We start from the raw sequence: 13,227 nt of genomic DNA on the forward strand, positions 1-13,227 counted from the left end.
TATCTTATATATTACCTTTACTTATAGAAACAGTAGGTATTCCTAAGTGAGAGCAGAAGCGTAATTTCCATTCAAAACATCATATTTTTACGAATATTTCATACCATATCACCGTGTTTGGCTTACAGAACTTACATTTTATTTACAGAGCGCATTTCATTAAGCCTTGGCGCTACAAATCACTTTAATTGAAGGGACGGCCTCATTATATACGTCAGGTGGAGTCAACGCCACCGTGGAAATATGAAAACATCGTCTGAATTTCAAGTGGCTCTAAAATATACGGGTAGGGATATATTATAACCACGGAGGAAGGAATGAAAAATAGATTATAACTTAAATAGGCTTGGTTATCTTCGGTTTTTTATACCACTTTATTTTGTCGTCATTATCTGCCTACTCTTGAACTATGTACCTGAGTACATATATTGGGGCTGGTTTCCAGTCTAACTGGGTGCAGCTGAGTACCGGTGCTTTACAAAGAGCGACTGTCTATCTGACATCTTCAACCCTGTCCTCTACCTATACAAATATCCTTTATTGTGGTACATAGGTAAATAATGATGATGATGATGATGAAGCAGTAATGCTGTTTTTTGGAAAGCTTCTAGGGGAGATGTTCCCAAAACGGGTAAGCTAAGGGAAGATGTTAAATAAAATAACCAAGAACATAACATGCGACTTGTATTTGTACTCATAGGGTTGTTTATATAATAAACTTTGGAAAACATAAGATAGTCTTAGTAATCTTCTTCAAAATTCAGAAAAAAATCAAAAAAAATAAACCCCTTCTAAATACCCGCTTTGCCCTCGGGGGGGTCCTAAAACGGGTAGCGCCTTTGGGCAAAGCAGGTAATGAATGAATATATGTGATAAATGAATTAGAAAACCTATCTTAGCCTCCTGTTATCCAGGAAATCCTTATCGTTAATTAGTCTCCTTAATTATGTTAAACAGTTTTCTTATTTTGATCAGTCTAGATCACTTTTTACTTTATTAAATGTTACATTTGAAATTATAATCCTACCAGCAGATAATTTTGTTAAAAATCAGAGAAAACAAATTTTAATTTCTTTTCCACGCTGTTCCTGTACTTCTTCAGCTCTCTGTGGCTTCCTTTGTCTTCGATTAGCTTTCTGTGGGATCAATTGAGGAAGTGGTCCCTTATTTCAAACCGGGTAGTCACCCGTTATGCCCCTACCCGTTTTGCCCAAAAGCACGTTTTAAATTTCAACTACCTTAACCTTAAAATAGTAAACAAGGAGACCACTAAGTATTCACAATTAATAAGCATATAATATGCAAAATGATAATACAAAACTGCGAAAACCGTATCTTGCACCATATTTCAGTAGTCAGCACTAGCATAATCCGATTTTTTTTAATAAACTCTGCAAAAAACTTTTTTTACATCTAATCTCGAAAACGCTCGTTCTAGGCGCGCGAGCCAACTGACCGTGATCGGCGGGGTGGTAGTGCACCGCTCTAAACTCACAGGTTCACATTAAGACCTATAATATACGAATGGCAAAGCCTACCCGTTTTAGGAAGGGTACCCGTTTTAGGAACATCTCCCCTACGTATGCGCCTCTTACTAATATCTACTCTGAAAAGACGGCTTAATGATAACCACATATTGCTCAGTATAAGACCTACGATTACAATGATCACTCCTTGATACAATTGATTGATTACGCTGTGCAACGTAGTAAGTAGGTACTTAAAAAGTAAAGATAAGGTAAATTACAAAGACTTCTGTATGCTACGCTTGCAAACGATGAATTGGTGTCTACTTTTATGTCCAGATCCTCAACATTCCTCCTTCATCTTCACACAGTCATTATCGTCTGAGATATACTTTCAAAGTACGTACAAATTACATAGAAAAGGAGTGTGATACGTGACTTAGAAGGTACTTTCGAGGTAGCGTGCATTCGTTGTTAAGTGTTTCGTATAGGTGAATTAGAGATTTCGTTATTCGAGTTCGCATGGCTACGGCGTTAAGTTTTTCGAGGTAGCGTGCATTCGTTGTTAAGTGTTTCGTATTCGTAAACTTACGGGGAAGTGATATTCGGTGTTACACTTTTCTAAGTCACGTATCACACTCATAGAAAAGTGACATTAGCACTTGCCTGTAAAAATAGAATTTACCAAAACATTCAAATAAATACATAGTCATAGGGGTAAATAAAAGGAAAAAATATTTTTATGACACATTTATTAAAAGCTGTCGTTTATAAACTTAGAAACTACTAGGACGTATTCCAATTTATCACTTCATACGGCACCAAATTGCTTAAACGGCAAATCATTTATCGTGTATCTGTAAACAATTAAATGATCAATTTAATATGGTTATCCCGAAAATACCAAGAATATATGGAGGTGCTAGCTGACTTTTTGACTTTGACTTTGAAAAAAATTCCAACCGCATCCCGAGGGAACTACATCCCGCATCAGGATAAAAGTACTGCCTGCAACTTGAATTTCTGTTCTGGATACAATTTCTAAAGTAAAAATTGCCTAGGTAAAAAAATATTTATGTAACTCGGGAAGAGTGTAGCTTTCCACCTGTGACTGAATAATTTGAAGTAAAGAATGTTTCAAATCGGTTCCGTATCTTCGGAGCCTTAAGGATACAAACCAACATAAAAATTGTGACCTCTTTATTATAATTGTATATGTAGATTACATAGAAATATTGATTATTCGTACCTCGATCCATCTCCGCGTTAACCAGTTTATAATCCTTGCTTAGTCTTCTTGATGGGGTATTTCGAAGCCTTGCGTGAGACGATGTAGTCTTTCTTCGGAGCGATGAGTCCTACGGGTGTTACCATGTAGACGGTATCCTAAAACAATATTATCATATGATATACTTATAAATAAGTTAATTTATATACCTTAGTGGGTACTGTGGGCATGCCTATGGCCCTTTTTTACTTGTTACGTCACACTTGTTTCTTCTTATGTATTCTCCCAATAAACTGCGTTATGTACTACCCCTATATGTACACTTCCTTATTTACTACCCTATATATTCCCTTATGTACTTTCTCAAGTATTCCCTTTTGTACCACCCCGTATGTTTTAGTAAAAAATATTATTCTTACCCGTGATTCTCCCTTTTCTAAAGCTTCCTGCAGTTCCTTGCGTGCCTTCTCCACGTAAGTCCTAAGGTCGGAGCTCGTGTTAGGGCTCTTGAGCGCTTCGTTAAGGTCCAGTGGAGTCCACGACGATATGTCCAACGCTGGGATTGCTACTTCTATCGATTCCTATGTGGAAAATATTAGCTATAATGAGTGTCTAATGTAATCTTCATTATTTGACTACTTACGTCGTACTTCAATAAACCGCTATCAATCTATTGTTTTTATTACTTAGACATAGGAATTTGGCACTAATGGCCATTCCTAATATGTAATCTATCTTTTAATTTGCTTATTACACCTCGGTCTTTCTCTTCCGTGAAAATTCTATCTCTATTAAACTAACGAACGGATAGATAAGTTATGGAAATTCGACGTGAAAAATGTCTTCTAACTTCTCACCATGTCCTCTCCATTTTCCTTCTTCTGCTGTATCATGGTGATAGCTTCTTGTAATGCAGGCCTGTAGTCCGACTTGGTCTTAGGGTCTCTCAGGGCGGTTTGCAGCTCTTCAAATGTCCATGTAGCTTTGCCAGAAGGAGATGGTATTACTGCGAAGATGAATTTCTGTGAAACAAAATATTCCAAAATTTTGAAATGCGTAAACTACAGCCCTTTCACACTGGTGGACTTCTGTCGTGCGTACCTAGCAAGTCCGAGTGTACACTCGCGAAGTATTCCGAGCTGCAGAAATAAAGTAAGTGCCCATCCCAGATTTTAATAAGAAATGCGAGTTGTGGCAACTGTAGGGGACTTTGTTGCACTATGTCTTAGCAGCAAAAAACACTGAATGTTGTGTAGAACAATTGAATGACGGACAACTATTTAAGTACTTAAGTTCATAAGTTGGTATCTAGACCGCTCTGCCCATAGCGAGGGGACTCGTTCAATGATTTTTCATTAAGGGCGTCACATAATAATAAAAGCTAAGAAAAAACAATGTTTTTCCCCATATTAATATCTACTATCGTAGGTAATAAAATAAGTAAAAGCCGCTTTTATTGTATTATTGGAACCATGTTTGTTTTTCTCATAATAAGCTGACAAAGACCAATATTTAATATTTATCTACTTAACCGCATGGCCTTGTCCATTATTGTAATTAATCACAAAACTTAAATACATATTAGGCTCCTTATAAAAAATACAAGACAAATATGCGTATTTATGTTATACATATGTATAGCCCGGTAGGTACTTAAAGTGAATATATGCGGGTATAATGTATGAAATATAGGCATAGGTAGATAGGTAGAATATCGAAGTTATTTTTAGAAAAGGTAAACAAGTTCCATTCCAAACCAATATAAGAATTAAAATCGATGTTTAATAAAAACCCAAATAAATTATTGTCATTGCCAGGGTAAATTAAGATGCCCAAAGATTGTTTACACTTTGAGACAGGTAAAAACGATTTGGCTGGGTCAGTGCCATATACAGGTCTTAGATATCATGACAAATAATAACTTACTTAAACTTTAGGTTACCTACCTACCTTATAATTCTAAACCTTGTTGCTAAAAGATGTCGCGAAAATAAATATATAATAGTAAGTAGATCCCTAAAGAACCTATACTTCGCGCCTTTTTACGCATTCCCGCTAAAACAACCTGAACTGATTTATGTGTATCGCATTTGATACAGGAACAACTCGAATCCAAAGACCAGTATTTTTTCCTGTTCCGTGAACTAACGAATGCCCTCGAAATCCTAATTTAGGACAAAAGCCTAACCATACAAAATATCTAGGTACTTTATATAAAAGAAACACAAACCAACCTCATTAGTACCAGTAAACAAAGCATACATGATCTGGTTCAAGGCATCTTCAAGGTACGGCATCATGCCAGGTTCGGCTTTCGAAGTCTCGATGGCTTCCGACAGTGCTGAGAGAGTCCATGTCTTGACTACTGGGTAGCTGGTAGCTACGGCCAGGTAGACTGAGAGAATTAGTAGCACCTTCATTGTTAGCTGTGAAACAAATGCCGGTTTAAATTATGGTTTCTGTAAGTATAATAAGTGCCAGTTGAAACGATGATGGCTAAAAGTAAAAGGTTTCTTTAAAAGTTAAAAAAAAATCTCCAGGTCGTCGGTGATGATTTTTTTTTAAAGTGATCCCTTGGGTATCTAACTTGGTAAATGGTCTTGGTGAAGGTTTGGGCAGCTTTACAAGTTTATTCTAACAATCAATTTATGTAAGCAAGGATTTGAGTTACAAATCGACACATCACACAAACATCTCCAGTTATGCCAAAATTGAGCAAAATTAAAACACCGACAACTTATATTTTATGCGACCTGGGCATCGAACCCAGCAATAGCAATTTGTATTAATTTTGACCAAAGACTATTCTAAAAGGAGTAGGAACTCCGGTAGTAGGTACATTTATGTACATTTCACCTACCTTAAAAATCACAGAATTGAACAAAAAAAATAAAACAATTTAATATTTTAATGTCCAACACATGAACTTGCAACGAACACAACCCGCACAGCACTAAGCAGATTCGAAAAACAACATCCAATATGAATTTTAAGTCTCCCCCATAACTTTACATTTGTTACTCATGCCATACAAATATACGCCTTATTTCTGGGCAATAAAGTTCATAATGCAGTGGGGATATGTGTAACCGTATTTATTCTAAGGTACATGGCCGTTTAAGGAAAATAATCTCGAAGCATTAGTGTCGCGGCCTACTGGCATAATGTGGTCTTTAGAGGCGCCAGTAAGTGCAGCAAGCCAGACACTAATCAATCATACTTAATTCAAATTAATAATCGATTACAACAAATAGGCTTCGATTAGCATTTTGACGGATTGGCACTTTTTGCCTTTTTCTTACCGAGTTCCCAAAAAGGAGGATGTTATTGAAAAACATAATTGGATATCTTCACATATGCAGGTATGAACCTACCTCAAGCAAGAATTTATTTTTCCCACCCGGATCACCCGGATCTTAATAAACATAAGCATTAGTGAAAAACCAAAGTATTTATGTAGGTCCTTTTATAAATATGTATGTAGGTTTTCATTTTAGATGCGGCAACATTAAATGAGTACCTAAAAAGAAGAAGGTAAAGGAATTCAGCCTCTTTTACCTTAAAGAGACCCAATAAAATACCTTCAACGTTACCTCAGAAACATTTGGTCCGATTTCAAAAAATATTTCATCGGGTGCGGACGGAGTAGATCCCATAGAACGCGAGTGACACCGCTGGCGGAATCTAGCACTTCAATACCGACAAATTAAGTTCCCATCATTAACTTATCTCGAAATAAATCCTATGTGAGTACCTTCTAGGAATACAACAAAGTAAGTAGGTATTATTAATAGCATACCTACCTAGTAAATATTTGTCACGAAAGGCGAAAACAATTGCCACGAGCCACTCTCCCGTAATAAGTAGTTAATTGCTATCCGTTGTTCGAGATAATCCTTTGCAACGAGCACTGTGAGCTCTTACAGAATTAACAAATTACGGATTCGGAATAAAACTGTTATTTCACACTTGACTCGTGTTGAATTAAGAAGAAATCTGTACTTGTACACCTATGTTATTTATAGACGTAATTTGTGCGTTTCAGGAAAATCTTCAAAACTCTTAATTTGCTATTGTCAACTGAGGGTTTGAGCGCGGTGAATCCGCTAGTGTGAAAGCGCTGTTATATTCCAAAAAATAAATTATGATGTTTGACTTTTTCGAATGAAAATATTGCTTTTGACATCCAAGAAGTAATATGACGTCGCTGTAGTGTCAAATCAAAAAGGCTGTTATTTTTACAATCAGACTTTTTTCTTGCTTACTAAGCTAACTAATATACTAACTAAGCGAAATTCTTCCTAAAAAACTTTGAACCAGTAATTGTCAATTGTTTCAGAACGATCTGCTCGAGAAATCCGAGCGGAAAGTCCGCTAGTATGAACGCACTATAAGCTCATCATTCCAATCTTTATGTAGTAGATCAATTTAATCGAACTATTTGTTTTACAATTAACGGCAGCTATAGCTACTGGGCCACCATTTTTGGAAACTGCAAAGGCAATAGCTACCTACTGACATTAATACCTACGTATGTGTATGTTTATTTAGAATATTAGACTATTGATTACCGTTACACCGAGAGTTTCAATAATTTACTGCCCACTTAAAAACAGTTATATCCTTTATTAATAGATTTAACTAAGCACCGTTAGGTACTTCCTTCATCTCTATTGAGACGATTAGCGAAGTTCGATAACCCCGAATATGCATAAGTTTTAAAAATAAATTAACAATTTAGTGACCTATAAAGAACCGCAATGCAAATGACCGTCCATTGATGGCCAAAGTTCAATGAACGATTCTTTCTCATGTGGGTATTTATCCGACTGCGCTAATAAGGTTAAGGCCTTTGAGTATTCATGTTTGTGTACTGGTATTAAATTTTTAGTCGATACTTCAACGCAAATAATGTTTATTTTAGGTATTTCTTTTTTACTTTTTGTAACACAAATTAACCACACGAAGCAAAATGTACTTTATAACAACAATAACTACTCTATTGGTAGCGTATTCACCAATTTTCGAAATCGTCGCATTGGACGGTCACATTAAACGATTGATTTCAATGAAGTATCCGATTAACCTTAAACGTTTTATTGAGGCAAAACACTAAAATAATAAAGCAAGGGTTTGCCATAAAGCAAAAATAATAAAAGTATGAAAACACATTTGGCCCCAAATAAAATTTATTTGTATAACACTTAACTATGAATAATAATAATTATTATATTTATATAAGTAGGTATACTTTACGATATATTTTATTAGATTCTTAACACTTCTCGTGTCCCTGAAACAAAACATACAGATTAGTTATTGCAGAACAACATAGGTACATTAATAATTTAATTATATTAATTTATTCGATAATCCCTGTCTGAATAAGTAAATGACTTATAAACTACTTATTACATAAGAACCTTAAACATTTATTTATGAACTCCTTTTTAACTACAAAGCTTTTAAAAATGTTCCTATCGGCTTCTAGCATAAGAGAAGGTTCCATATACTTTTTTATTTATTTCTGCAGCTTATTTATTTACTCATTCATTCAATTACTTCGTTCTATTACTAACCATAGATTACTCGATGCAAAAAAGATAAATTCCTTCAAACACATAGAATAGCAGAAAAACGTATTTTTTTATTAAGTAAAAATTAAAATTACATATAAATACTAACTGTACATAAGTTCGTCTGTCCTACGCCTCGTTGGCAGACACGGCTAGCAGTTGTTTGTATGAGCCGGCCAGCGAGCGAGCCGCCAAGTGTAAGAGCTCCCGTCTTGATACACCGGTCGATGCCTCTTGCCATTCATTGTGTGGTACCTGGTAATAAATAAGCATTGCGAATGAAATAAAAGTAATTAGTCCGACTTTTAAATTACCCTAAAATAATGGACACGTATTTTTTCTTTTCTATTACAAATAAATAACAGCGAAGATACAAGACGATTCAATTTTTTTGTACCAATTTTACGTAGTCGTGACGTCGAGCCCTCACTCAGTCTTTGTTGCGTTACATCAGTAAATATTTAAAGTTCTGTTAAAATAAAAAATACGTGTCCAATATTTTTTGCTAATCATAAAATATGGACTCATAAGAATTACAATTTTTAATCCTGTCCATTTGTATGAAAACATTGATTAAAAGTTCTTCTGACCAACAGACAGGATATGTGTAGCTAGGGAGTTTATTGCTCCATTTTTTCGTCTCAGCAAAAACATGTAGGAAGTGGTAAAGAGTGGGTGTTTCGGAGCCGGCACGGGGGTGCCTTGTGACTGCAGCTGTAGCTCTATACTGCACTACAATGTACCTGTAGACTGGCCCCCATAATGGAGCCGATAGTGACGCTACAGCCGGTCTGCGCGTGCACATAGTCTGTGGGCGTGGCGGCGCGGGCGGCGGCCACGGCGGCGCAGGGCACGGGGGTGCCTTGTGACTGTTGTAGCTCTATACTGCACTACACTACACTGTACCTGTAGACTAGCCCCCATAATGGAGCCGATAGTGACGCTACAGCCGGTCTGCGCGTGCACATAGTCTGTGGGCGTGGCGGCGCGGGCGGCGGCCACGGCGGCGCAGGGCACGGGGGTGCCTTGTGACTGTTGTAGCTCTATACTGCACTACACTACACTGTACCTGTAGACTAGCCCCCATAATGGAGCCGATAGTGACGCTACAGCCGGTCTGCGCGTGCACATAGTCTGTGGGCGTGGCGGCGCGGGCGGCGGCCACGGCGGCGCAGGGCACGGGGGTGCCTTGTGACTGTTGTAGCTCTATACTGCACTACACTGTACCTGTAGACTAGCCCCCATAATGGAGCCGATAGTGACGCTACAGCCGGTCTGCGCGTGCACATAGTCTGTGGGCGTGGCGGCGCGGGCGGCGGCCACGGCGGCGCAGGGCACGGGGGTGCCTTGTGACTGCAGCTGTAGCTCTATGCCTAAGGACGGCTGGGATAAGATGAGTAGGGACATGTCGTACCATCTGCAAAAGATAAAAAATGAAAATAATTTACTAGCGTCTTGGGCAAAATGGTAATAATATTGATAAGACAATACACGGCCCGCTTAAAGCAGTCAGGGGCGACAGCTTCAAGCTGTCGACAGCCCGAATACTTGCAACTGCTCGAGCGGTTCGTGTATGTGAGTCTATAGAACTCTGCAGTTCACTGTGCAGTCGAAAGCTAGAAGTTGTCGCCCCTGACTACTTTGAGCGGGCCGTGTATCGCCGGCCTTAGTGAGATGAAAGTCGAGTATACTAATTTGAGGAATATAAAATAATGCCAAGATTTCTATGCTTACGACCTTACGTATATTAGAGACAATGCCACTAAGGTCTTAGTGGCAAAACACAATTTATATAAAATGGCATAATTCCATCAATAATCACCATTATTTTTTACATTCAATGTATTAAAATAGCAGATAATAAATTACCTGTCAGTAACAGACTCATGTAAGAACCCTTCAACAGCGACAACAGGTACATTATTGTTCAGCTCTCCATGTTCGGAGCGTATATGCGCGATCCTCTGTTTAGCCGCCGCGTAAGCCGCCGCGTAGCCAACCGGCTGTTCCGCTGTGACGTCACTCTGTGCTGCGTAGCCACTGGAAATTGGAGCTTAGTTAGTGGGGAATAAGGTTGAGTTTTGTATGAGTTATTGTGGTTGTGTGTAGGTAGTGGATATTGTACCGTAATGTGTAGAGAATAAGGTTGGTTTTTGTGTGTGTGAATGTTGATGCGTACGTAGTGGAAAGTGTACTTTAATGAATATGGAATAAGGTTGGTTTTTGTTTGATTGAAATATAACTGTGTAGTTTCTGCAAAATGTACTGTAGTGGGTAGGGAATAAGGTTGGTTATTGTGCTGGTGAATGTGGATTCATAGGCACTGGAAATTGTATCTTAGTGAGTGGGAAGTAAGACTGGTTATTGTGTGTGTGAATGTGAATTCGTAAGCATTAGAAAATGTATATTAGTGTTTAGAGATTAAGGCTGGTTTTTTAATGTATGTTTAAATTGTACCATAGAGAATCGGAAATAAGGTCGAGTATTGTGTGAAGAAACATGGATGCTTAGTAACTGGAAATTGTAGTTTAATAAATAGTGTATAAGGTTGGTTATTGCATGTATGATGAACATGTATGGATCGGTATTTAAAATTGTACCGTGTAGAATTTGTATGACTGAAATAAAGGTCGATTGGTAGTCTTATTACTGGAAATTTTACGGTTCAAGGTGCAGAAATAATTTCAATAGAAACTAACTTTGGATGGTTTTTTTTTTATTTCAGTAACAAATATACTTTTGTGTTGCAGTTTTGTAACAAAATACTTACACTACATTAGCTTTGCCAAATACTGTCTGAAATGCTTCTCTGACTGGTGATATCTTAACTTCTTTATCTGATGCAACAACCACTAAGAGATCGCCTCCACTTCCTGAAAAATATTCAAAACCATCACATCTCACACTCTAAAAAAGATACAAACATCTGAATTGATAACTTTCTCCTTTTAGGGAAGTAGGTTGAAAAGAATATGACTTGATGTTAAGACTAGTTACAATCAGTGGTTTCATACACTAGTGTAAGCTATTATTACTGCCAAGTTTCATGAACATCCAGAGCATCCGGAAAATACACACACTCATAAACTTTCGCTTCTATAATATTGCTGAATTTCTCAAAGCAATAAATCTTAAACTAACTTACTAAGATACTCCTTCATCTGAGGGTCAAGCGTGGTGATCATGGAGTCAACAGAACTCTTTGCCTTCTCCGCCACCCGCTGTAGTATGCCTCCAGTGGAGACAGCGCCCTTCATCCACGTAAACAGTCCACTACCGGGCATTATATCACCTGAAATATATAAAAAGGACTTAATTATTTATTACATATAGTATACATATAGTTTGAAAACAAATAGGCAAGGAATCCAAATGATTATCTTCAGCATTTCAAAATCGCGTGAAGTGAAGTATAATTACATTATTATTGTTATTGATTGGTTGAATAGAATTAATATATTTACATTTTTAGAATCTAATAATATGATGTTCCCAGAATGACTTGAAATGTTGTTTGAGCAAATATTCACAAACACCTATGACAAAATACTACATATATAGATAAACTATAGCTTAATTGATATTATTATTTTAACAATTTTAAAAGCAGCGCTAGGAATTTACATAATAGAACATTATAAAGAAAAGATTATTTTGCAGTATATTTACCAAGTTTGTCAATTTCTGGGGTTGAGTCTGGCAAAGAATCTGGTGATTGTGTGGCCTGCGAGTCTTCAGGTGACCTGATAGACATCAGCGGTTCACCCTTGCTCAACGGAATAGCTGGGCTGCAAGATTAACATAATCATTTAAGCAATTTGATCCCCAAAAAAACAAGACACTAATAATTATATTTCTGCAGATTTCAATGCTTGTGCAAATAATGTTGTGTCCGGTTAGACTGGAAGCCGACCCCAACATAGTTGGGAAAAAGGCTCGGAGCTCGGATAATGTTTGTGCAAAAGACTGATAATTACATAGTTTGATGAGTAAGAGTATTCAAACAAGAACCGAACATATATATGTTCTGTACTATATAGTATAGGCGCTTGCTGTAAACACTGGTTGTCTATGTCACCTGAATTTCTCAGTATCTTCAGGTTGCGGCGGTGGTTCATCTCTGGCCTGCACTATTATAGGCTGCACTGGAACTGGGACTGGTACAGGCTGACCAACTGCTGGGGGTACCTGAAATATTCATAAATAACCTAAATTGTTGTAAAAGATGGTGCAATCGGGGCCAATATTATTGCAAGAAACTAACGCAAACACTGACCATAACTGATGAAAGTTCCTATGAAACTTATTTTTAATGACTCATGAACTCTTTGAGATTAAATCGTGAACTATGCTTTAAAACATATGTATGTAAACGTATGTAAACAAAAGTTACCTACCTCAACGGTGGGCACAATGGGGCTTGCAGTAACGAAGTTAGGCAGCTGCGAAGGAGGTGCCACGCTGGACAACAGGTTGCCGGGGGCAACAGCAGGCGCTGGCGGCTGCGGAATCTTCTTCTTTTCCACCCCACTCATTTTCTTCCACTATCACCTATCACTTCTAAAAAAACACACAACAACTATAAAATAACACCTTCAAACAAACTTTTTACTGAAAAAATAAACCATATCTATAATTTTCTTCAATTAATGCTGAAACACTCATTTAATTTAGAGATAAAAACGTTTTTTTACCTTCACAATAACAAAACAATTTCGTGGATATTTACGATTTGACAGCTGAGCTGATAAAAGAAAAGTAACGTCGCGTTTCTAAAGATGCTTATGATTGAATTTTGATATTTTTTTTGATGCAGATGCTGGTTTTTCAGAAAAACATATTACAACTAATGTGATCTTAAATTCATTTGAAGAAAAACCTGTATCAGGGAATTTTAATATCAAAGATAAACCGTACTAGCAAAATTAGCTTTCAAAAGTTCTATAGAAACTATATT

The 13,227-nt window shown here is 37.2% G+C and overlaps 2 protein-coding genes across 2 annotated transcripts; both read right to left on the reverse strand.

Moving 5' to 3' along the window:
- Positions 1–2,201: 2,201 nt before the first annotated feature.
- On the reverse strand, positions 2,202–5,685 carry LOC110371264 (uncharacterized). Its single transcript, XM_064038340.1, has 6 exons — positions 5,555–5,685; positions 4,929–5,120; positions 3,552–3,716; positions 3,114–3,275; positions 2,716–2,852; positions 2,202–2,323 (listed from the first exon to the last, which is right to left on the reverse strand). The coding sequence occupies exons 2-5, from the start codon at positions 5,112–5,114 to the stop codon at positions 2,742–2,744; spliced, it is 624 nt and encodes a 207-aa protein (XP_063894410.1). The 5' UTR covers positions 5,115–5,120; positions 5,555–5,685; the 3' UTR covers positions 2,202–2,323; positions 2,716–2,741.
- A 2,176-nt stretch (positions 5,686–7,861) lies between these two features.
- On the reverse strand, positions 7,862–13,123 carry LOC110371255 (protein PRRC1). The gene is made up of 10 exons (XM_049845259.2): positions 12,965–13,123; positions 12,668–12,830; positions 12,349–12,458; positions 11,940–12,058; positions 11,416–11,562; positions 11,041–11,143; positions 10,140–10,310; positions 9,498–9,687; positions 8,380–8,525; positions 7,862–7,987 (listed from the first exon to the last, which is right to left on the reverse strand). The coding sequence occupies exons 2-9, from the start codon at positions 12,803–12,805 to the stop codon at positions 8,400–8,402; spliced, it is 1,104 nt and encodes a 367-aa protein (XP_049701216.2). The 5' UTR covers positions 12,806–12,830; positions 12,965–13,123; the 3' UTR covers positions 7,862–7,987; positions 8,380–8,399.
- Positions 13,124–13,227: the final 104 nt, after the last annotated feature.

Source organism: Helicoverpa armigera, chromosome 15, assembly GCF_030705265.1.
Source record: "Helicoverpa armigera isolate CAAS_96S chromosome 15, ASM3070526v1, whole genome shotgun sequence".
NCBI lineage: Eukaryota > Metazoa > Arthropoda > Insecta > Lepidoptera > Noctuidae > Helicoverpa > Helicoverpa armigera.

What these genes read in the sequence shown, in the direction of transcription:
- LOC110371264 (XM_064038340.1), bottom strand. Translation starts at nt 5,114, where the DNA reads ATGAAGGTGCTACTAATTCTCTCAGTCTACCTGGCCGTAGCTACCAGC. An exon ending in TGTTTACTGGTACTAATGAG is followed by an intron (nt 3,717 to 4,928) that starts GTTGGTTTGTGT and finishes TTTGTTTCACAG; the next exon opens with AAATTCATCTTCGCAGTAAT. An exon ending in TAGAAAAGGGAGAATCACGG is followed by an intron (nt 2,853 to 3,113) that starts GTAAGAATAATA and finishes ATATTGTTTTAG; the next exon opens with GATACCGTCTACATGGTAAC.
- LOC110371255 (XM_049845259.2), bottom strand. Translation starts at nt 12,805, where the DNA reads ATGAGTGGGGTGGAAAAGAAGAAGATTCCGCAGCCGCCAGCGCCTGCT. An exon ending in CCATTGTGCCCACCGTTGAG is followed by an intron (nt 12,459 to 12,667) that starts GTAGGTAACTTT and finishes TGAATATTTCAG; the next exon opens with GTACCCCCAGCAGTTGGTCA. An exon ending in TTTGGCAAAGCTAATGTAGT is followed by an intron (nt 10,311 to 11,040) that starts GTAAGTATTTTG and finishes TCCAATTTCCAG; the next exon opens with TGGCTACGCAGCACAGAGTG.